The 25,830-nt window shown below is 42.0% G+C and overlaps 1 protein-coding gene across 2 annotated transcripts in view; it reads right to left on the bottom strand.

Annotated features, from left to right (window-relative positions):
* Window positions 1-9,370: 9,370 nt before the first annotated feature.
* The window catches only part of OSBPL10 (oxysterol binding protein like 10), a 653,617-nt gene continuing 637,157 nt past the window's right edge, over window positions 9,371-25,830 (bottom strand). For both annotated transcript variants that reach the window (XM_089690791.1, XM_089690795.1), the window contains one exon: window positions 9,371-12,973. In XM_089690791.1, the coding sequence (XP_089546917.1) occupies window positions 12,929-12,973 (45 nt within the window). In that variant the 3' untranslated portion in view covers window positions 9,371-12,928. The remainder of the gene's footprint in view (window positions 12,974-25,830) is intronic.

The following is a 25,830-nucleotide window of genomic DNA, read 5'->3' as shown; positions in this document are numbered from 1 at the left end:
TCACAGAACTGTCAGAAATAGACAGAAACTGTCACAGAACTGTCCTTCTTCTCATCCTTCTCCTTCTTCTCATCCTTCTTCTCATCCTTCTCCTTCTTCTCATCCTTCTCCTTCTTCTCATTCTTCTCCTTCTCCTTCTTCTCATCCTTCTCCTTCTTCTCATCCTTCTTCTTCTCATCCTTCTCCTTCTTCTCATCCTTCTCCTTCTTCTCATCCTTCTCCTTCTCCTTCCTCATCTCCAAGGGCATTTAAATTAAAGGTACAGTGTTCTGCACTAATTTAAAGGCTCTCTGAAGCCTAGAAACCCTTTTTATAAGTTAACTTCGTAGTGAATTAATTCGCATCGAATCGAAATTTCTTCCTGAAATTCGGCGAATCAGCAGAATCGAATTTTTGAATAATTCGCTCATCTCTAGTCTTTAGCTATTGACTCTGCAAACAGTTGACGACTTCTGTGCACTGTGCGCTTCAGCAAGGACATTTCAGGGATGGACTTATTGCACAGGTGGCAACTTATCATGGTACCCATTTTTTCACAAATGTTTATAGGCACAGTCTGCATGCCTACGTGCTTGCATTTTATACACCTGTAGCTATGGAGGTGATTGGAACACCTGAATGCAATGATTTGGAGGGGTGTCCCAATACTTTTGGCAATATAGTATATATTAGCCTACACCACTCTTTAGTCAGTGACAAAATACTATTTTTCTGGCATCGGCTGATTAAGATAGCTATACGCACCTTCAGACATCTGCAGGCACACCTGGTGAGTGTGGGAATCTATTACCCAGGTTTACTTACATCTGGTGCCTAACATTTTTCAACTAGCATGCTAAGCTCCATGTCCATTATAAAAAGGCCACCCCAGAACTACAGAAATCACTGAACAAACGGAACTAAAATTTTATGGCAAACTATTACATACTATTTAATTTTTTGATCAGAAAGTATAATTCAACAAAATTCAACAACTACAATGTAACTGCACATACAATGTCATTAAAATCCAAAGTGTAAGTGCATATCCAATTTGCAATGTCATAAATTGCACATTATTAACAACAATAATGAATAACCACAAGTTGAAATGTATGTGTGCAACAAATAAGATGCAAAAGCTTAAAGCAAACCAGCCAAGCATAATCCTTCCCTTTTCTGTCTCCTAGTTGCAAATCAGGTATCATTCAGTGGTACATCTTACTATTAATGTATCTTTTCAGCACCCTTTTCAGTAGCCCTTTTATATTTCTAAGCATGGTACCATACATACTGTAAGCATTTATCCAAGCTTTCCCAAAATGGTACCCAAGTGGCCAATGGGAAGGCTTGTACATTGTACTGGGGATTGTTTGGGGGGGGAGTAGGCGAAGGCATTGCTCCAGATAATACCGTCATTTAGTAGAAGTAAAGTGTTTCTGCTCCTTTTTCAGGGCTTAGATTTCTTGTGCAAGAGAAATTTTGGTGGGTGGTGGTTAACCTTGCATTCTAATTCTTTGTAAGCTGTAGACAGAAGCTCATTCAGTTGTCAGACAAGATACCTAATAGAGCTTCTAACCACAGCTTACAAATTACAACATAGGATAACCACCCATGCAGAGTCCTCTTGCACAGTAAATCTAAGTGCTAATGAAGAGGCAATCGTGCATACCCCCAGAAACATGTTGGCTGTCAACTCTTTATAGACCCTTTTATTGTTACAAATAAAGGTTATATATGGACTGATCCTTACAGCTTGGCACTTTGATTTTCTCACTTGATACAACAGATGTGGAAAGAGGTCTGCCTGCTAAGTAGGGTCTTTTTTTAGTTTTCAATGACCAGATGACAAGTGCTTTTTATGGAGTCCACACTGTCTAATTTAACACTTATACTTAGTGTCCACAGTATCTGCTCTGTTAGTGCATAGAACATAACTCCTCTGTGCATTACTCTCAGTCAACTATCCACAATTTGCTTAAAAAAAGAAAGATGAACAGAAAGCTTGTCTCTTATGCCATACCCAACACTGCCTTTTTTTATATCATTGTAAACTCAGTGGTAGGCTGCACAATGATAAAAGCAATAAAGAATATATGGCAGAAAATGTGTAGCTTTGCTTTGTCCTCAGTCAGGACAACAGCATGTGACATGACATCGCATTCACACACATGCAGAGTTCCTGAGGTCACCCAATTCCACTATAAAGCAGTACAGAATAACCATTACCAAGAAAAAACCGTCACTTCTCCACAACTAAAACTCTGTTCATTGATTATGATGAGTACATTCACAATGATAATTGTTGATGCATATTTAAAGTGGCAGATCTTTACACATCTGTCTGAGATTTGATTTGCTATGAGGACCAGTGAATCATGCCATACTTAAAACATCTGCTGGATGGTTTAGGAAGACTATTAAACTGTCAACGTGAAACTGTTTAAAATGCACACACGATGAAAACATGGCTGTTTCTAATATTGTCATGAAACCACTCTCTAGACATCCGCCCTTCCCATGGAACACACTGGGATTGTACCAGAAAATGAGTCTGCTCTGAGATATGCCCTATTGTCATTTACAGGCTGTCTACTCTCCAACACTCTTCATTCTTTGTTCTAAAGCCTTAAGATTTTTTGTACCCTAATGCATTCTATGTAGTAAAGTAAAAAAGGGTAAAAAAAAAAAAAAAAGGATCCCCTCATCATCCCCTAATACTTACTTGAGCCTGATCTTGGCTTACCATTGGGGCACTAGCCGCAGAGGAAGAGCCAGGTGCGATGGCGGGGGACCCCAGAAGAAGAAGATTGGGGTTGGTCTGTGCAAAACCATTGCACAGAGCAGGTAAGTATCATGTTTTATTATTTTAATAAAAAAATTAAAGCTATACAATCACTTTAAGGCCTATGCCACAGGTACACATAGCCAAAAGTGGCTCCAGGTACCTTTGTCTCCAAATTTATTAACACTAATTCAGTATACAAAAATAAATCTTTTATTTATAAGCCTGAACAATTCTAATAATCTAAACCACGGGTGTCAGACTGGCGGCCCTCCAGCTGTTGCCAAACTCCAAGTCCCATGAGGCATTTCAAGATTGACAGTTACAAGCATGACTCCCAAAGACAGAGGCATGATGGGACTTGTCGTTTCACAACAGCTGGAGTGCTTCCAGTTTGACATCCCTGACCTAAACCGTGTATTCAGATTATTTTATAAACTCTGCCATGATCTACATATCTACATTTTCCATTGATCAAAAACAGGAGGTGTTATTGTGCTTCTGTCAACTGTGATCGAAGTGGAGTGAATCAACGTTTTATGTGAATAACTTGTTAGAGTTCATTTTTAAAGGAAATAAAATTCTTTTAAAGCTGTCGAGTTTAACACTTTTATGCCTTGTCACCTACCATAGAAATAACAGAGAAATGTTACTCAAAGCCAAGAAACTGAAAAGGAAACCAAAGCCTATCCTATTACTGTGTTACAACACTGAAAAAAAATCAGCAGAGACTTTGATGAGTTATATAGCACAAGGCACTTTCTATTCTAGCCATTCTTTAGTGCAGGTTCAGTGATGTCGGTTGTTAACATATCGCCTGCAGAATACAGAGGTAACCTATCGCCACATGGGCTTATTCTTTCCTGCCTATCTCAACCACACTACAGTCCACCTTTACAGTTTATCAAAAGGCAGAGTCAAGTCTTCCATGAACCTGGCTATGCAGGTGCCATCTTGCCTGATGTTATGGGGAGGATAAAGTCAGGTTTATTAACATTCACCACATTATAACTATATAGTTTCAAAATGCATCATTTTTGAAGGTGCATTATAGATTTGAATCATAAGACATCACAGCATAATGAATTTAAAATTATGGTAATGCAGTTCCCCTGTTATTTAATGCCAAGTCGCTGAATTTTATTCTTAAAAAGTATAATCATTTTGCCGTTGAAGTGATACCTCTGTTGGTTCTTACTCAACCCAGCCTATGAAAATGGGCTCATTGAATTTTTATATTCACTCACACTTTTTCTAAAAATAAATTCATGCAGAATGTTTTGCCTAAGCTTCTTTTAATATGCCACCATAAATTAAAATATTTGTTATGGGATTTCCTCTAAATCTTTTAACTATTTTTTCTTAAAGAGATGAGAAGAAGAATTTTTATTTGTCTATGTGCAGTCTCACTTTCTGTCCCAGTGACTAGGAAAGTAAGTGATGGAAAATCTAAACAGATTATTAAAATCAGTTCTTTCAATACTAACAAAAATTTCCGATCATTGGAGGAGAAATTACCACTCAGTGTCAGCAAATCAATTCACTCTCTCACTGCTGCCACCTTAAGATAAATAAACACCTTGATAAAAAAAATTCAAATTCAAAATTTGAGGCGGCACTGTGATTTACACTCATTCCAAAATCGTTTCCATAAACCACACCATATGTGTCCACATGTGTAAATGATAATCAAAATGTCAACAGAAATAAAGTGATCCCACTGTTCACAATTTTCACTGCCAATTATCCAGACATCAAATTTGTGCTATAAATCTTTATAAAATCACCACGTGATCTGTGATACACCGCTCCCCTTTGGTTAAACAAACTCACAAAATTCCTATGCCTCTCATATCAATGATCAGCATAAAAGGGTTTTTATAGGAATGTGCTCCCATTATTTTCTTCAGGTTTCTACTGCCACTACCTCTTCCCACTTAAGGGGGCTTTCAGGCGTTAAACAATGGAAGAAAAAAAAACTCTGCTAGTGCAATACCGTAGCAAAAAAAAAAAAATAAAACCTTGCTAAAACTACTACTTACAAATTACAATAAAAATACAGGTCATGAACATTTCCAATGACAGTGTCACGGCCTGGAACTGAACCCAGGATCTCTGCTGGGTCTGGCAGTAACTCTTCTGGCTAAGCCAACTGGAATGCTGGACAGCTCCATAGACAATTCATTGAATGATTCTGCCTTGAACCTTGCTTGTCTTGAACCTTGAAATCTTTGCTCCTCCCATGAACTTCCTGATTTAAAGGATAAGTTTACCTTTTGACTAAAAATAATAAATGCACATTTTTCTGAAGGTAAAAAAATTTGCAATTATTATTTTTGGTTGCAGGAGCCTGATCACTGGTGCCATGCAAGTCTCCTGCAGACCTGTCAGTACATCTGCTTGACTGTATCAAGCAGATATTCTGACAGGAAGATTCAATTAACTACCATGGAACTGTGGTAGTTCATTGAGAACTACAAGCCAACAGCTGCTATGGGTGTCGGGGCTTGTAGTTCATTCATTCATTCACGAAACACTGTCAATAAATATCGTGAACATGTGGGCAGAGCCCTGCATACCTGCTCTGTTTTTAAATAGTGACAGCTAGTACCGGGAACTTCTCTCTGTACAACTGTCACGGGGGGGATCAGGCAGCGGCTTGAACATGTTACATGTTCCACCCTAAAAAAAGCCAATATCTCACTCTTGCAGCTCCTGCTGCCATCTGTATCTTTGCTGCTACTAATTACTGACCCTTGGCTTGTTCCTCAACTACGCTTCTGCTTGACTCCAACTTGCAACCACTCGTTACTGACCTTTGGCTTGTTTACTGGCTACACTTCTGCTTATCCCTGCCTGCTACATCTGCTACTGGACCCTGGCTCGCTCAGCTCCTGATGGGGCAATCCTGAGGACTGCAACTTGGTACCAACATGCATCTAAACCCATCTCCACCATTAGGAGCTCTGGTGAACACCGGTTAGTACTTAGAGTCTACCCCTGAGGTGAGCCTGTGCCATCCACCAGGGTGACCTGCTTGCATAATTTGCTGGTAATATCTTGCTGGTCAATGGCTGCCTTGCTACTGCTATAGCTACTGGCCTCTGAGCCTGACTCCAGATTGTGACAGACAGTAAAGGAAGCTCTTCGGCCAGACTTGCAACCATGAATATGCAAGCTGAGTAACCAGCGTTTCACCAGCATCTCTTCTAGATCAGCGTTTGATGTCACTTCTGGCCACTTCAGCCACGCCCTAATGCATTTCATCCTTGTGACTTTGTTAAAGTTGCAACTAACAGTGTTCTCAGATGCCAATCTGAGTTTTTTCTTCCATTGTTTAATGCCTGAGAGCCCTCTTAAATGGGAAGAAGTAGTGGAAATATGAAACCTGAGAACAGGAACACGAACCCTATGAAAAGCCTTTTATGCCGATCAATGATGAGAGACATAGGAATTTGGGGAGTGGTGAATCATGGATCACATGGTGATTTTACGAAGATTCATGTCACAAATCTGGCGCCTGGATAATTGGCAGTGAAAATTGTGGACAGCGGGATCACTCTTTTTTTCCGTGAACTTTATATTTTGATTATCATTTACACATTTGGACACATATGGTGTGGTTTATGGAAACAATTTAGCAATAAGTTAATCACATCGCCGCCTCAAATTTTGAATTTTATATCAAATTTGGTTTATTGAGGGAAATAATTTCTTGTTTTTATACATTTGTCTTTAAAAATATCAGCTGTCTTCATTTTACCATTGTGTAATTTCTGTATATTTTACCATTTGCATTGTGTCAACAATGTGTTCCTTGCTTTAAAGTTGTTTTATACCTCTGACATACAGTGGGGCAAAAAAGTATTTAGTCAGCCACCAATTGTGCAAGTTCTCCCACTTAAAAAAATGAGAGAGGCCTGTAATTGGCATCATAGATAGACCTCAACTATGAGAGACAAAATGAGAAAAAAAATGCAGACAATCACATTGGCTGATTTGGAAAGAATTTATTTGCAAATTATGGTGGAAAATAAGTATTTGGTCACCTACAAACAAGCAAGATTTCTGGCTCTCACAGACCTGTACCTTCTTTTTTAAGAGGCTCCTCTGTCCTGCACTCATTACCTGTATCAGTGGCACCTGTTTGAACTTGTTATCAGTATAAAAGACACCTGTCCACAACCTCAAACAGTCACACTCCAAACTCCACTATGGTGAAGACCAAAGAGCTGTCGAAGGACACCAGAAACAAAATTGTAGACCTGCACCAGGCTGGGAAGACTGAATCTGCAATAGGCAAGCAGCTTGGTGTGAACAAATCAACTGTGGGAGCAATAATTAGAAAATGGAAGACATACAAGACCACTGATAATCTCCCTCGATCTGGGGCTCCACGCAAGATCTCACCCCGTGGGGTCAAAATGATCACAAGAAGGGTGAGCAAAAATCCCAGGACCACACAGGGGGACCTAGTGAATGACCTGCAGAGAGCTGGGACCAACGTAACAAAGGCTACCATCAGTAACACACTACGCCGCCAGGGACTCAGATCCTGCAGTGCCAGATGTGTCCCCCTGCTTAAGCCAGTACATGTCCGGGCCCGCCTGAAGTTTGCTAGAGAGCATTTGGATGATCCAGAAGAGGATTGGGAGAATGTCATATGGTCAGATGAAACCAAAATAGAACTGTTTGGTAGAAACACAACTCGTCGTGTTTGGAGGAGAAAGAATGCTGAGTTGCATCCAAAGAACACCATACCTACTGTGAAGCATGGGGGTGGCAACATCATGCTTTGGGGCTGTTTCTCCGCAAAGGGACCAGGACGACTGATCCATGTACAGGACAGAATGAATGGGGCCATGTATCGTGAGATTTTGAGTGCAAACCTCCTTCCATCAGCAAGGGCATTGAGGATGAAACGTGGCTGGGTCTTCCAACATGACAATGATCCCAAACATACCGCCCGGGCAACGAAGGAGTGGCTTCGTAAGAAGCATTTCAAGGTCCTGGAGTGGTCTAGCCAGTCTCCAGATCTCAACCCTATAGAAAACCTTTGGAGGGAGTTGAAAGTCCGTGTTGCCCAGCGACAGCCCCAAAACATCACTGCTCTAGAGGAGATCTGCATGGAGGAATGGGCCAACATACCAGCAACAGTGTGTGCCAACCTTGTGAAGACTTACAGGAAACGTTTGACCTCTGTCATTGCCAACAAAGGATATATAACAAAGTATTCAGATGAACTTTTGATATTGACCAAATACTTATTTTCCACCATAATTTTCAAAGAAATTCTTTCCAAATCAGCCAATGTGATTGTCTGGATTTTTTTTCTCATTTTATCTCTCATAGTTGAGGTCTACCTATGAATCCAATTACAGGCCTCTCTCATCTTTTTAAGTGGGAGAACTTGCACAATTGGTGGCTGACTAAATACTTTTTTGCCCCACTGTACATAGGACACAGGAATATGAAGCATATCCCTCTATAGTGTGTACTGGTCTCAATCCAGAGCACTAACTGTCATTTCTGTCTGCTGCTTTGTTCCTTTGCTATCTGAATGAGTCACATCTGACAAGTTTTCCTGACACCAAGAGAAACATGGTGACAGGGGAGGGACCTCCAGCAGATTGACAGCTTCAGCTCTATTCCTGTGTGCTGTGTGATCAGCTCTCAGAGCTCTCCTCACTGAGTTTAACTTCGGCACCCCACCCCCTGCTTTTCAAGGTTGAGAAATTCTGCGTAAATTCTGCTATTTGAATGGATGTAGGGGACAGATGGCTATAGATAAACAGGTACAACTTATGTAGAAGGATTTGTTTCATCTCTTTGTATCACCCAAGGCTAATCACTTCACTGGGTATATGTAAGGGTTTACAACCACTTTAATTAAAATAATTTATTGATACCAAGTTTGGGCCGATGTTAAAGTTGTATTGCAGCTCTTAAATGTTAGGCACTGTTCCTCATTCTAAAGTGCTACTCTTGCTAATATAATTGTACACTCACCTTAACCCCTTTGCGCCGGTGCCTCCCGGTTCTTTAAGAGTTTCAAAAGCAAGGAAGCGGGTCATGTGGATTTTAGGGTCATGTGACTGCCGTGATTCGCTGTCACGGCAGTCACATGATCGGGAAAGGTCCCGATCGCAAGGGGAGATCGAGACCTTTCCGTGAGTCAAGGACACATGTGCTGGGAGTGTGCTGGGCGTGCACTCTCAGCACATATGTATTTTGTAATGGTACGCAAATATGCAGCCGCTCGGCGTCAAGGCCCAGACGCCGAGAGGCCACATATTTGTGAACGCTCGACGTCTAGGGGTTAAGATATACATCTCTACATTCTGAAGAGAACAGCTTTGAACTCTACAAAAATTACCTGTTTGGTTGGCATCCTCAATTCTTGCAATGGTAGCAATAGCAAAAGGAGAAACCCAACAGAGGTTCTAAGCCCTTTCTGCTCTTTTCAAAACAAGAAAAAAACTTAGCTGGAGTTGCACTTACCAATTTCTGACAGGACTGAAGAGAAAAACCTATTGCACATCTGTCATTGAAAAACCACAAATACAAAACAACTGTAAAATTAGAAAAAGATGCCAGAAAGCCAAAAAAAAGGAAGTTTCTCATTTTACTTCAAATCATGTAAGGACAAACATCAAAGTAAATATCAACATTGCAGAGACAAGACCCATTTCTCAAGTTGACATAGAACACTAACAAATACTAAAATATTTTAAACTGAACAAAACCTGAGTACGTAGAATTCTGTCAAAGGTGCGTGTTCTGAAAGCAAGGCTTGAGGTTTTTGAAATCATAAAGTAACTTATTTTCAAGATTACATACCTACACTTAAAATAACTGGATACATTGTATTATCAACAGCCTTACTGTCAACTGTTATACTGTTTTATGACTCATAAATGTTTTTGTTTTTTTCAATGTAGAAATAACTTTTCTGAGCTGAGCCTTGGTAGGTGCCATTTACTGGACAGCAGTAGGCAAAGCTTTCCCCTGAGCATGACATTGAAACAGGAACTGACACCGTCCACACTGCTCCCAAAATCAAAGTGAGGGACATAGGAGCAGTATGAGGCAGAGCATGCGCACTGATTGAAGTGCCCGACTTGATCAGTGCTGTATGCATTCATAAGGAAATGACTTGTCTTTTGGGCACTGAGAATGCTGGGGAAGGGGGGGGGGTTCAGCCATCTGAGTGAAGGCTAAATGGTGTTGTCAGCCCAGGAGAGGAAACACAGTGATATTCTGGGGAACGGAAGGGTCTTCAGCTATTTTTCTTATAATAACTGGGGCTGTAAACATGGTGAATATTGTCATTGTGTTTAAACTATGGGAACACTGCAGAAGAGACTTCATCAATTTTGCCAGGATAGTCACTTTAAAGGGTTAGTTCTCTTTTACCAAAAATTGTCTATGTGGGTAAGGGTCACCTGTAGATAAAATCAAACTGTGCAGCTTTGATCAAAGTTGAATAAAGTTGCATAGTTGTATAGGTGTAAGCCATTTACGTTTTTCCAGAGGCCTGGGTGGCATCCCCTGTCCGAACCTGTTGCTAGGTTGGTAAATACTCCCAAATGTTACTGCTCGCCACCACTACCATAGGAACAAACTCTTTCTCTGATTCAAAACCTCTTGCAAGCACTTTCTCTTTCCTGATGTAATAGCTCTGAGCTCAGCGATGATGCAACAGAGATTATGAACCACGCATGTGTGGGGGTTTGAGAGCTCGCTCCTGTGATAGGGGGGAAGAGAAGTAACAGCTGGGAGTGTCTTAGCAATGTCCTAGTGACAGGGCAGGACAAGGGGATGCCATCAGTCATTGTTTGAGCATTCGGGCAACTGCAAGTGCTGCAGCTGCCTAAACACAATAGGGGGCAGTGGAGAGTCCTCCTATGCTGTTTAGAGTGGATGGAATATTGATTTTCAGCAGGCTGAAAAATAATACAGCTAGGCAGGACAAGTAGTCTATCTCTAATCAGAAAAATTTGTTAAAATTGTTTATTTCTGGCCCTCCCCAGGGGATAAAGGATCCCATGCTAATGTTTCTCAAGGATGGAAAAACAGATTAATACTTACCTTGACCTGTGGTCTTACGACAGCCAGCATTCTAGTCCTCTTCTCTCCAATGCTTGAATGTAGACTAGCCCTCCTACCAGCAACCATGTCCCATCCTGATGGTGAAGCTGCTGGTTCTGCACTGTCATGTGAAAAATTTGGTCAAAGGTGTGGAAACAAGACTGGTCGGAGACTGGCAAAAAAATGGCGTTGAGGGACAGGTCAGGAAACCGGAACCAGTGTCGAGGAAGATTGGGAAACCAATGTGTATTTATTTTATTTATTTATTTATCGAGTTTATATAGCGCCAAAGGGTTTGCTCAGCGCTGTACAATAGAGGGGGGACAATACATGAAACAGTACAGTAACATCAAACAGCACACAAGGGGTAAGAGGGCCCTACTCTTTCGAGCTTACAATCTAGGAGGGAGGGGGTAGAGGTACAGGAGGAAATGGCTGTGGGGGATGGAGTGGAAGGAGGAGGGAAGGGCAGCGGCTGTTAGGTGAGGGTGGGGTAGGCTTCCCTGAAGAGGTGGGTTTTCAGGGAGCGCCTGAAGGTGAGGAGGGAAGGTGACAGTCTGATGGGTTGGGGTAGTGAGTTCCAGAGGATGGGGGAGGACCTGGAGAAGTCTTGCAGTCGTGCGTGGGAGGAGGAGACCAGGGAGCAAGATAGAAGGAGGTCCTGTGAAGAGCGAAGGGTACGGGTAGGGTGGTATCTGGGAATCAGGTCGGTGAGGTAGTTAGGGGCAGTGTTGTGAATGGCTTTATAGGTCAGAGTGAGCAGTTTGAATTTAATGCGTTGGGCAATGGGGAGCCAGTGGAGGGAGAGGCAGAGGGGGGTGGCAGAGGTGGAGCGGGTGGTGAGGTGGATGAGTCTGGCAGCTGAGTTCAGGATGGTCTGAAGCGGGGTGAGTTTGCACTGGGGTAGGCCGGTGAGGAGGGAGTTGCAGTAGTCAAGGCGTGAGATAATCAGGGAGTGAACGAGTAGTTTAGTGGTGTCTGGGGTAAGGAAGGAGCGTATCTTGGAGATGTTCCGGAGGTGGAGCCTGCATGAGTATGTGAGAGATTTGATATGAGGTTGAAAGGAAAGGTTTGAGTCCAGAATGACGCCAAGGACCTTGGCTTGCGGGGCGGGATTGATGGTGGTGTTGTTGGTAGTGATGGAAAGGATGGGGGGGGGGGAGTGTAAGATGTTAGTTTGTGATATCCTAGAGTGACCCTATAAAAAGATTAGCACTGAATCTTTCATCTGATGTGGGAGGGTGTGGGGCAAAAGTGTAATAATTTTTTAACAACCTGAAGTTAGGTTTTAATATCACCAAGCTCTGCCCTATATGCCAGTCAAAAAATATATATCTCACTACAAGCACTTCTCGCTCCTGTATCCCACTGTATGTTTTGCGTCTGAGTCTCAAAAGCCCCTCATAGAAATCTATGGGGGAATCTTCATGGCATACCTCAGCTGATAAAGGAAATACTTAGCCAAAATTTTACAAAGGGTACATTGAATGACTTTCCAGCAATAGTTTTCATGGCATTACGTGAGGCTGGAAGGGCTTGTCAAAAGCAATGTTCCTTGTCTAAATATGATGAAGTTATAGGCGGAGTTTAGGCAAATTAGGAGAGTTTATTTTGTCCTGTTTTAGTATAAGAGGTTGGTAGAGAAATACTTTTGAATCCTGAGTCATAATATGCTACAGATATCTACAAATGGTCTTTGAAAAAAACATTAGCAATAACAAAGTTTCTGTCCCTTTATGCTGTTGAAATGTGATCATACCTTATATTAGACTGAAATGTAATTAGATGGCTACTTTGTTTCACCTAAAGAGTGGAAAATATTTGGCAAATAAATTTTCAAAGGGTTTATAAAAAACTTAATTATCTTATTTATAATTTGTATATATACATATATTTATATCAGTTTTGATACACAGAGTGCATACCTATATATATATATATTTATATATGTACACATCAAGTGGAATATATAATGGCTTTTGAATACAGTGGTTAACATTGCAGCTGCAGAAATATATTATTCCTTGGCAGGATTTCACTTCACACGGCGGGTTGCTAGGAGTACTTGAACCATCATTGTGCTTTCCATAGTGGGTTTGCATATACCCAGGCTTCACCCTAAAAAAAAATGAAGCACATGTTTAAAAGCCAATTTTAACGATCTCAAAACCACATGGGGTTGATTTACTAAAGGCAAATAGTCTGAAGTGTACTTGCAAGCGTACTGTAAATAACTACTGTAGATGCAGTTGCACTAGATCTGAGGGGAAGCTCTGAAATGAGAGAAACCTGTGCTGATTTCTATCATCCAATTATGTGCAAGCAAAAATGCTTTTTTTTAATTTTCCTTGCATGTTCCCCTCAGATCTAGAGCAACTGCACAGACTATTTGCCTTTAGTAAATCAACCCCATTGTGTCTTTCCACGGTACACTGATCACACATTTTTTTACCTTGGATTTACAAGTCAAATCACTAAACATTTTTGAAAAAATGACATACAGATTTGGAACCTACGGGAAAGTATGTCTATCAAAAATTAAAGGCAACGTTGGAAATATTTGTCTGTGACAGAAGGCAGCTACCAAATAACTGAAGAGCATTACACAGATGAGAGTCTGCAGGCAACAAAGTTGCTTGCAGGTTTAGGGTTCTGCATTTCCGCACATGAAGTTGAAGATTTGGTTAGAATATATGGTCTCCTCAGTGCTGAAAGTTACAGGAAGATAACTCATCCATCATGCAGGACAACAGGCTCACTTCAGAAGGCTAAAAACACCAAGATAAAAAATACTTATTTTCAGAAAAGTTAAATTTTTTCTGAGCCCAATGAAATTTAAAAATTACAGTCACATAACTAAAAATAAAGATTCTTATCTTTGGGTAAAGCTTTGTAAATCGAGTCCATTGATCCCAGATGTACAGCCAAATTAAAATGCTCTGTCTTTAGTGAAAAGAAGGAGTCCTGGAAGAGAAGGTACGGTCCCCACAGCACTCTGATGTCAACATCCTTGAGTCTGTCTGGGATTACATAAAGCAACTGGGACTTTATCCATAGAAGAACTTTGTTTAGTCCTCCTAGGTATTTGAAACAACCTTATTAAGGCGTTCCTTAAAAAACCTGTGTGCAAATAATGTATACCTAGGGGAACTGATGCCATTTTAAAAGCAAGTTTAAAGGGTAGACACACAAAATATTGATTTGATTTCCTTTTTTTCCACTTTTTACCATTTTTAAGTTGTTAATTGATAAATACATTATTATTCATTGCATTATTTATATTTTATACACAATATAGTGTGTGTATGTATGTATGTATGTATGTATGTTTGTGTGTATATAGGCATGCTCCTAATGAGACAACGAATGGTGTCCTGGAGTATTTCCTCCCAAATCTGGACCAGGACATCGCTGAGCTCCTGGACAGTCTGAGGTGCAAACTGGCGTCGTTGGATGGACCGGAACATGATACCCCAGAGGTGTTCTATTGGATTTAGGTCAGGCAAGCATGGGGGCCATTCAATGGTATCAATTCCTTCATTCTCCAGGAACTGCCTGCATACTCTCGCCACATGAGGCCGCATTGTCGTGCAACAGGAGGAACCCAGGAGCCAGTGCACCAGCGTAGGGTCTGACAATGCATCCAAGAATTTCATCCCAATATTTAATGGCAGTCAGGGTACCATTGTCTAGCCTGTAGAGGTCTGTGTGTCCCTCCATGGATATGCCTCCCTATACCATCACTGACCCACCACCAAAACGGTCATGCTGAATGATGTTATAGGCAGCATAACGTTCTCCATGGCTTCTCCAGACCCTTTCACGTCTGTCACATGTGTTCAGGGTGAACCTGCTCTCATCTGTGAAAAGCACAGGGCGCCAGTGGCTGACCTGCCAATTCTGTTGTTCAAAGGCAAATGCCAGTCGAGCTCTATGGTGCCGGGCAGTGAAAGCAGGGCCCACTAGAGGACATCGGGCCCTCAGGCCACCCCCAGGAAGTTTGTTTCTGATTGTTTGGTCAGAGACATTCACACCAGTGGCCTGCTGCAGGTAATTTTGTAGGGCTCTGGCAGTGCTCATCCTGTTCCTCCTTGCACAAAACAACAGATACCGGTCCTGCTGATGGGTTAAGGACCTTCTACGGCCCTGTCCAGTTCTCCTAGAGTAACTGCCTGTCTCCTGGAATCTCCTCCATGCTCTTGAGGCTGTGTTGGGAGACACAGCAAACCTTCTGGCAATGGCATGTATTGATGTGCCATCCTGGAGGAGTTGGGCTGCCTGTGCAACCTCTGAAGGTTCCAGTTATCACCTCATGCTACCAGTAGTGACAATGACCCTAACCAAATGCAAAATTAGTGAACAACAGTCAGAAAAGATAAGTAGGGAAAAATATAGCAGTGGCCTCTACCTGTAAAACCATTCCGTTTCCTAATAACTTACTTGGTAGCCAGACATAGCTATCGCAGATGTACACAGCCCTTTATGTATGTGAGTTGACTGATGCTTAAGGCTCTCTCTTTCTGGTGTGGGAGCCTACTGCTATGTGAAAAGGCTGACTGTTGACATAAAACTCAAGGTACAAGGGCTGCCTTTCTGTTTTGGAGAACATTTTAGAGAACATCCTGCAAGTTAGGGACTGACCTGAGTTTAGTTACTAGCTCAGACCATGCTTTGTGCCTGTCCACCTTTATATATATATTCATTGTGGAGATTAGCCACTTAAGAAAATTGAAAATGTGTTTTGATCATGAAAGCACATTCAGTTTTTCATCAACAGGATAGCCAATCCTCCCTGCAGTTTACTGTTTACAAGTTACAAAAGTCTGTCAGTAACCGATCACATGTAAGACAAGCCTACTGGAAACTGCTAACATTTTGAAAAATGCTTCACTGATTACATGTTAAAGCATATGTTGACACCAATGGAGAAATTAATCCTCTCTATTTGTCCTGGGGACCACTGTTGCTTGGACAAAATGTAATGGGAAATCAAAAAGTCTACAACATAATGCAAGTGAGGGTAAGGGCTCATGTACACTGCAGCTGCTAAACTGAAGTTTAGGAGCAGTTGTGCGTTTTTTTCAGCAGCCCCTGAACTCTCCTTTATATTTTCCTATGTGTCCATGTACACATAGTCATTTACAGTAGTTTACGGGCAGTTGAGGTTACAGGCATTTTTTTTGAAAGCACAAAAATCGTGTTCAGGAGTAGTTTACCAGCGTTTCAAACGCCAAAAGCTTGTAACCGCGTTTGTGTGCATTTGCGTTTAGATGCATTTTTGGGCTGGTCCGTCTCCAGATGCTGTCCAGTGCCTTTTTTCTTCATCAGAAAAGCAATATACAACGTTTTCCATGTGTTCAAATGGACCTAGTACACCAGTGCAGTCAGTTCCAGGTTTTACATGCAGGAAAAAATGATAGAACGTGCTGCATTATTTCTGCACAGAACTGTACTGGAACACATCAAAACACAGCAAAAAAGCACAAGGAGTGTTGTGTGCACTCTGGAATGCATCCAGAGGCATTACAGGGATTACAGCACTATGTAACTCTTCCTACAGTGCCAAGCATGTTTCAGGAGCCACTTTAGGTACAGTTGCAACACCCATCAGAAAGTAGTGCTCTCTCTGCTTCTGCTCTATTTCTCACAAAATGTCTGAAACAGTTAATTATTTACTAATATACCTTAATGTGCCGTGCTTCACTTAAAATTGTATATCCAATTACTATTAATTATACAGCTACAAATAAACAATTAAATGGAATATGAAAAGATGAATGAAGACGATTTCTCCCTGATGAAGCCACATTATCGGTGGGGAGGGGCTCTGATGTCATGACGCTCAATGGTACCATACTGTCACCAGCTGGCAATTTTAGATTTTTCACCATAAGAAAAGTTCTGGAGGACACATTTGTGAACAAAGCAGTTTTATATACAGACTATATGTGAGTGCATTGCTTTTATGAATAAAATGTTTTTTTAAAGGATAATACACTAACAGCACAAGGACCCCAAACAGCAAGATATCATCTCATCCATACTCTGGCCCATTTAAAAGGACACAAGCGTTATATGACCTTACTTACGGTTTGGTCATACACTTGAGGTGAGAGCACAACCGGAGGGGGAGCACGTCCATGAAAGTTTTTTGCACAAAATATTTTATTTCAGAAGCACGGGTTATTATATTTTAAAGTGAACTATGCAAGTTTGAAGAAATCTTATTATGGACTTTCTTGATAATTATATGGACACTGTTATTGGAAATTGACACTGGTTTAATATATATATTTTTTTATTTTATTTTCATTTTTATTTACTTTTATTCATCTTCATTCATCTTTTCATATTTCATTTAATTGTTTATTTATGGTGGTATGCAATATAATTAATAGCAATTGGATATATAATTATATAAGTGAAGCGCGGCACATTAAGGTATATTATTGATTTAGCACACTAGTATGAGTATGTGTTAGGTGCAGGCGATTCACAATTAGCACTTAAATAGGTTTCAATATTCACATAGCAGCTCACAAGCCTTCACTTTTCAGTTAATTATTTACTATTTTTCAGTGCATTCTGGGCATTTCGGAGAGTCTTTTGAGGTTATCTATTAAAAACGCTTTTAAATGCAAACGCGCATAAACGCAGTAGGTAAACGCGCCTAAACTGACATTTTTAACCTACGTTTTCTAGCAGTCAGTTTCCAGCAATCATAAAAGTTTTTCAAACACCCTGTGTACATGAGCCCTAAGTCTTTCTAAAGATCCTCTTGCTTTGACAACTTTCTAAAGCTGACCATACACTGAGATTTTTTTTCATTTAACCCTGCTGGGTGAAGAAATGAAATCTACTGATTCCCTCATCCAAGCTAACAGCCTGGTTGGAGGAATCTCCCCTGCCAGCCATTGTATTCTGACAGATGGCACCTGCAGCTGTCAGAATACCCGCCAGTGGCTAGACATAAAAACATAAAAGTAAGCTTTTAACAAAGTTTAAAACAAATGGTCCTATTTAAAAAAACAAAATTCTTCCATTACATGTGCCTTACTGTTTAAAGAAGATGTAACATTTTGCCCGCAACTACTGTAAAGAGCAACCTAATTAAAATAGCTGTAGGCTACGTATTAACCAGTAAACTTTTGAGACAATAAACACTTTGGTCAGAAGTATATTATATAGAACAGCTTCCAAAGTACAGTAGGTAGAACTATGTAATGTAAAACATTGCGTAAAAAGTGTTTTAGAGTATTGTAAAGTACAACAGCATACAGAGTTCATCAGTCAGGAGTATGTAATCTATAGCACAGCGTACAGAATACAATAATCAGAGTTTGTAATGCATGGCATATTTTACAGGGTTCGGAGGTCAGAAGTATGTAAAATACATTACAGTTTGCAAAGTGCAGTAATACAGAAAACATAAGGTACAGGGTCTACTTACACTGGGGGTTAGTAGGAGGAGGACTGCATTTTATATTTGTGATCAGTGCAGGTAGGAATTGCCCTCATATTGGTAACAGTGGGAGGGAGACTGCCTTTTGTATCTTTTTCAATGGAGGGAAGACTGGACTGGAAAAAACATATCAGTGGGATGAAGCCTGTCCCTTACATTGGTTCAGCGACACTTCTACAAGGTGGTGGAAGCCTGCCCCTTACGTTGATGTCAATGCAAGGAAGACTGACCTTTATAATGGAGTCAGTGTGAGGAAGACTACTCCTTACATTTGTGGTCAATGGAAGACTGCTCTTTACATTGATGGTAGATGGGAGGAAGCATGTCCCTTGCATTGGTGGTTGGTGGAATGAGGGTGTTCCTTACATTGGTAGTCAGTGGGAGGAAGAGTGCCCCTTACACTAAAGTCAGTGGATTGATCAGCCCACTGGCTGAAATAAAAACTGTCCATCTATGGCTAGCTTTACACTTTAAACACGATATGATCCACAGCATATTTGAATAGCTAAAAACATGACAGTAAATTTGATTGGTTGCTGTGGAATATACCAGAATGTTTCCTCTTTTTTTAATTTTAATTTTATTTTTAAGAAAGGCCACTTTTTGACTTCTTCCAATTTAGCAATATACACTTCAATATTCATAACATATTCTTTTTTACTGTGCACTTTAACCTAAGATACTATTTTGTGGGATTCAATCAATAATGGTCAGAGAGTGAAAGGCTGGCATTGGCGAATTCATGAATAAATCACATATTGGTGTTCTCAGTAATATTTAATTTATTTCTCTCCAACTACATACTGCAGAATGAAAGGATTCTTTAGTGGCTTGACAGTGAGTGGATATTACAATTTACCTAGAGCATCAATTGATTTCCCTTTTGCAAACTGTGCCTATGGGAACGCAATAACTTAAAGATGGTATCGACATAGATACATCCATGCATGATAACTATTAGAACAAATAATACTACTACTACAAGACTCATAAAAACTACCCTTTTTACTAAATTTTGAACAGGAAAAACAGTTCCTGATGAACATAAGTTTCATGAAAGACAGTAATAATTGCTCTCCTAGCTATGAAACACCAAGGGTTACTCTTAATTACAGTTGGCAATTCATAATCAACAAAGCTAGCAGCATAATTAAAAAAATCTTGCATCTCCTGGTGCTATTTTTTTTAATCTCACAAACTAAAACGTGTAATCATGAAAGTCTCCTCTACCTGATTAAACACACTGATGACCCTTTACTGAAGCAGTCTAAGAAGAAAGAGAAAGGCAGGCATTAATCTAGAACTGGGCATTAGGACACATGGAAAGGATTGCAGTTAACTTTGCTCAGATCCACCATCAGGACCAGTAGCATTAGTAGAACCAGAGCAACCCATGTAGCTTCTATGGGGCCTAGGGGTGGGGGGAGTAGGGAGGCAGTTGATGCAAGATAAACAAAGAAAATTTGTGTTCATATGAGGATAACACAGATCCAATATCATTAAGGATTGGAGAGCTTTCAGTTGACTCTAACCCTGTGAAGCCTTCACTAAGGAAGAGCTGACATCAGGCATACAGTAGAAAGCTTTGGAATCATCACTAGTCACAGCTCCCCTCGCCTTCTCTGTGTACTAAGCTGCATTTCTGTAGCTGCTGTAAAGGCTGCTGTGAACAGCAGCCTCCCCATCTAGGAGTGAAATTATTGTCCCCAGAGCTTCTGTAGCAGCCATTCTGACACTTTTAAACTAACCCTGCATGACTAATACAGGGAATCTCTTCAAAGATTAACTTTACATTTGTTGGAAAAAAAACCTTCCCTTCTGGATGATCAATGTACATTGCAAGGATTTTAACAAATTTTGTTGCAGATTCCTACCTTTTGTTATTCTGAAGAAAGAGTGTTTGTTTGTTTCTCTGTGTCACATGTGCAGAGTGAATGTCTATGAAAGAGATTTCATGATGATCAATCAGCTACTGCACCTGCAGGACTCTAATGAGGAAAGTGGCAGGGTCTGCATCCCTTTAAATGGGATTGGCCTTTGGGAGTATCTCACCAAAAATTAAATTTTTTTTTTGCAGGGGATGCTCAAAATCTGACTTTTATCTTAGTACAGACTTCTGAGAAAATCAGTGAGCCAATCACATAAGCAGGAAATGTTTCTGGAGGGGGGTGTTCTGTAGTCAGTAGTCTGGTAGCCATGTTGCCTTACACTTGCTGCAGTTTGAAAAGGAAAGGTAATTTTTAATAACATTCAATTACAATATAACTATCACAATTGTTTACACTATATTTTTTATTTTCTATTTTCTTCCCATGAAAGTGGAGTTACCCTTTAACTAAAAACTGACATGACAGCTGAGAGTTGTAGTTCTACCAAAAAGCCACAGTTTAAAGAAATGTATGGTATGGCTGCAGGAACGTCGGCAAGAAAGGGCCAATCCAAGTTCCAGGCCAACATGAGTGTTGCCCCGGGTTCCGCTCCAATCTACTTCTCCAATTGGGAATCGAGGTCAGGAAGTGGCTGATGGGCCTGAACCGATGCAGATCGGATTAATGCGGCCCTCTCTAACCAGAACGCCAGAGGTGCAGGATGAATAATTTATGTCTATATTGCGGAGCAGCTGGCCATATAGTCCGTTCTTGTCCTGAGAAGATGAGTAAGTGCGCATCTGTTGCTTCTGCTGTGTCTCCTACTTGCCTAAACAACGCAACTCACCTAGCTGTGCCTATTTCTTTCCAGCTCCCCGGAAGAATCGTACCGGTGACAGCCATTATTGATTCGGGAGCCTGTAGCTGCTTTATTGACCTTGGCTTTGCAGCTCATCAGCAGATTCTGTTGCATACCAAAGAGCGGGGCCTGAATATCTTTTTGGCGGACGGGTCTCGGCTAAAGTCCGGGTTGGTAGATCGAGAGACCCCCTCCGATCCACACTACAAGAGCTGGGCACCATCAGGAGCTCCTCCGTTTGGACGCCATCGTGTCTCCCGTTTCCGATTATCCTGGGACTTTCATGGCTACGTGCCCATGACCCTCACATTGACTGGAAGACAGGCGCAATTCAGTTTATGTCTCCTTATTGCCAGGAACACTGTTGCCTCAAGACACCAGTAGGCACTCAGTCCCTGTGCTGTGTGACCACGGATGAAGAATTAATCCAAGCTATTCCGCCGGCCTACCACTCATATCTTGGCGTTTTCAGCCCATGGGGAGCGGACATCCTTCCCCCACATCAGGCATATTATTGCCCAATTGATCTCCTTCCAGGCTCGGAGATTCCTTTTGGCCGAATTTTCCCTCTATCAGAGCGGGAGTTGGGAGCATTGAAAGAGTACATCAAGGAGAGCCTCAAAAAGGGATTTATCCGCCCGTCCACATCACCAGCGGGTGCCGGAATCTTTTTCGTAGAAAAGAAAGATCAGTCGCTGAGACCCTGTGTGGATTACCGGGAATTGAACAAAATTACTGTCAAGAATCGCTATCCTCTCCCCTTAGTTCCCGAATTATTCCAGAGATTAAAGGCGGCTTCTATTTTTACAAAGCTGGATCTCAGGGGCGCCTATAACTTGGTCCATATCCGCGAAGGGGATGAGTGGAAGACAGCCTTTCGCACCCGATTTGGGCACTTCGAGTACCTGGTTATGCCATTCGGGTTGTGCAATGCCCCGGCCACCTTTCAACACTTCATAAATTACATCTTCAAGGATTATCTGGATATCTTCGTGGTAGTCTATCTTGATGATATACTAATTTTTTCCCCATCCTTGGAGGCACATCAAGGTCACGCAGGAGCGTGCTGGAGCGGCTTCGCCAGCACGGACTTTATGCCAAGGCAGAGAAGTGCAGCTTCGGGCAAGACAGTATCCAGTTCTTGGGGTTAATAATCCCCACCTCGGGAATTGCCATGGACCCCCAGAAAATCTCCGCAATTCTGGAATGGCCAGTCCCCGCAGATAAAAGAGGAGTTCAGTGATTTATTGGCTTCGCAAACGTTTACCGAAAATTCATTAAGAATTTCTCAGGCCTGGTCTCTCCTATCACCCAACTTACTAAATCGGGGATACGTTTTCATTGGACACCAGAAGCGCAGGTTGCCTTCGAGACCCTGAAAAAGTTGTTCACGGCAGCCCCCATCTTAAGTCACCCGGATGCATCCGTGCCATACATTCTGGAGGTAGACGCATCCGAAAATGCAGTAGGAGCTATCCTGTCGCAAAGAAGAGGCGTAAAGGAACTCATGCATCCAGTAGCCTTCTTTTCCAGGAAGCTCACCCCGGCGGAGAGGAACTACGATATCGGGGATCGGGAACTTCTGGCCAATAAAGCCGCGCTAGAAGAATGGAGATACTTACTGGAAGGAGCCCTGCACCCAGTCTTGGTCTACACGGATCACAAAAATTTGGAGTACCTAAGGACAGCCAAGTCCCTTAGACCACGGCAAGCCAGATGGGCGCTGTTTTTCTCGAGGTTCACCTTACACATAACCTACCGGCCTGGCTCCAAAAACACAAAACCCGACGCCCTGTCACGAATGTTCAAGGACTCCAAAAAAATTCCTAAACCTGATACCATTCTGCCAGCAGGTAACTTTTTGCTGTTACAGTCAGAACTTCTGTCCAAGTTGCAAGCTGCATCTATGAGGGCCCCCAATCCATCCGGAATCTCGGTGCAAAGCAGAGAAGGATTGCTATGGAAGGGGAAACAGATTGTGGTTCCTGAAGAAGCTTGAACCCTGGTCTTGGACTACTGTCACAACCATCCATTGGCAGGGCACTTTGGAATAGGCAAAATGTTAGAGCCACATTTTGGTGGCCAAGTATGACCAAGGACTGTGAAAGTTATGTCAAGACCTGTGCCATCTGTAACAGGAGTAAGCCTACATGGAGTAAGGCCTGGGGCCTACTACGACCCTTACCGGTACCTGACAGACCATGGAGTATGGTGTCTATAGATTTTATTGTGGAACTACCAACCTCCCAAGACCATACCGCAATATTCGTGGTCGTTGACCGCATATCCAAGATGGCTCACTTTCTGCCACTCAAGAACACACCCTCGGCTCCCGAGACCGCACAGCTCTTCATCAAAGAAGTAGTAAGGCTCCACGGAGTTCCTAGGAACATAGCATCAGCTCGAGGAGTCCAATTTACATCAAAGTTTTGGAGAGCTCTGTGCGAAATGCTGGAGATCAAGCTGTCATTTTCCTCGGCATACCACCCGCAGACAAATGGGCAGATGGAGTGGACCAACCAGACGTTGGAGCAGTACCTCAGGTGCTATACCTCTTTCCTTCAGGATGACTGGCTGCCACTCCTGCCCCTAGCGGAGTTCGCCTATAATAATGCAAACCATTCCGCTACCAAGCAATCGCCATTTTACGCCAACTATGGGTTCCATCCCACTTTCCTTCCAGATCTGATTCCAGAAAATTCAGTGCCGGCAGCTCAAGATGCCTTGAATTTTTTCACATCCAACAACAGGCTACTACAGGAAGCAGTAACAAAGGCCCAGGAGGAAAACAAAAGAGCATTTGACAAGAGGAGAAAGAGGGACTTGGTCATACACACAGGAGATCAGGTTTGGTTGGCAACGACCAATGTGAAGTTGGCATGTCCATCGAAGAAGCTGGCACCCAAGTTCATAGGCCCGTTTCCGGTAAAACAACAAATCAACGAAGTAGTTTTTGAATTGGCACTGCCCGAATCTTTCCGGATACACCCAGTGTTCCACGTATCCCTGTTGAAACTTGCAACTCCAGATCCTTTCCCAGATCGCAGATCAAGACCTCCGGTGCCCTTGGACATTGATGGAGAAGAAGAGTTTGAAGTGGAGGCAATCTTGGATTGCAGGAGGAGAGGAGGTCAGGTACAATACTTGATTAAATGGAAAGGCTATGGCCCAGAGGAAAATTCATGGGAACCAGCCCAAAATGTCCACACTCCCAGATTGATCCGACAGTTCTGTCACAACCACCCACAAAGGAGGGGTCAGTTAGGCATCCAGAGGTTGCCCGTAGGGGGGGGCAATGTCAGGGATCTCGGGTTCGCGCATGCGCAGATCGCCGATGCGTACTAGCCGGCGAGCACTGGGACTTGGGCGATCGCAGCGGCGGTCACGCATGCGCACTCGTGATCGCGCGCCTGGCACCAATGAGAGCACAGGGCGCACTATTTAAACCAGCCCCGTGCATCTCCAAATTGCCTTATGGTCTTGTTCCTGTTTGTTCCTGTATTCCTGACTGCCTTGTTGCTGACCCAGCCTGATCCTGATACTGTTGTCCTCTCCTGCTCTGACCCTTGGCTCGTCCTGACTATTCTCTGTCTGATCCTGATTGCCTGACCTCCTGTTGCTGAACCTGGCTCGAGACCTGTTTATTCTTTGCCTGCCGCTCTGTACTGCCTGCTCCGCTGTTACCAACCCGGCCTGTCTGACTACATTATACCTCTTCACATCTGGCTCTTACCTGCTTTACGCCATTGGCGGCTGCCTTTACCACAGCTGGTGTTACTTGGGGGTCGCGACCTGGTCTCAGTCTGCTTCAAGTCCATCCCCACCATCAGGGGCTCTGGTGAACCAGCAGACTGAGGCTTAGACTCCGCGCCCTGAGGGACACCGGCCAGTGGGTCAATAGAGGCTACCACCAGTCGGCTCCTGACAGTTATGATCCCAAGTAAATGTACTATTGTTTTCCAGAATACTTTTTTAATTTTTGGACATTCCCACCAAATGTGATATACTGTACCCAGTTCTCCACACCCCAGCCAACACCATGGTGATTTTCCCCCACTTATCTTATGCTCAACACTCGGTGTAATGTGCCATCTTGTCAAACATTTATAATTTATTTCCACTTCTCTCATGCTTACATTCTCGTGAGTAAATCTATTTATTTTCTTCTGTTTGTCTTCATCTAAAACCACCCCCATATCTCTTTCCCATTTTACTATGTAAATTGGCTTTGTGTTTGTGTCTAATTCAGTGAGGATCCTATATATTTTAGCAGTGCCGTGTTTCCCATCCCCCCGATTCCAACAACCTCTCAGTTGGACATCTTCCTTTTTAAACCATTTACCTGTTAGCTCCTCTCTGCCTGGGGGAAAAAATTCCATGTTTCTTAATGGCATTAATATTGAATTAAAATCCCACTTCATATATTTGTGTAAATTATCCCACATCCTTAGTACATTTAAAGTAAATACGCTTAAATCCTCTTTTAATCCTCTATATTGTGCTCGAAACCATATAATTTTACTTAAATTAGTTCCACTAAGTGCATTTTCAATTTTTACCCAACTTTTCCCCTCTAGATTAAACGTCCAATTTAAAATTCTCCCTAAAATTACTGCTTTGTAATATCTCTTAATATCTGGAACTCCCAATCCACCCTTCTCTTTATTTCTACTTAATAGTTCATAAGATAATTCGGTTTTTTATTCCTCCATATGTATCTTGTTATCATTCCTTTAATTATCTTAAAAAAAGCTTCTGAAAGTTTAATTGGGATCATTTGAAATCT

This window comes from Staurois parvus, unplaced genomic scaffold, assembly GCF_062004578.1.
Source record: "Staurois parvus isolate SC_StPar_1 unplaced genomic scaffold, SC_StPar_1.0 ptg000021l, whole genome shotgun sequence".
In the NCBI taxonomy this organism is placed as follows: Eukaryota; Metazoa; Chordata; class Amphibia; order Anura; family Ranidae; genus Staurois; species Staurois parvus.
The sequence above is the reverse complement of the archived record's forward strand: the minus strand, read 5'-3'. Positions and strand labels throughout refer to the sequence as shown.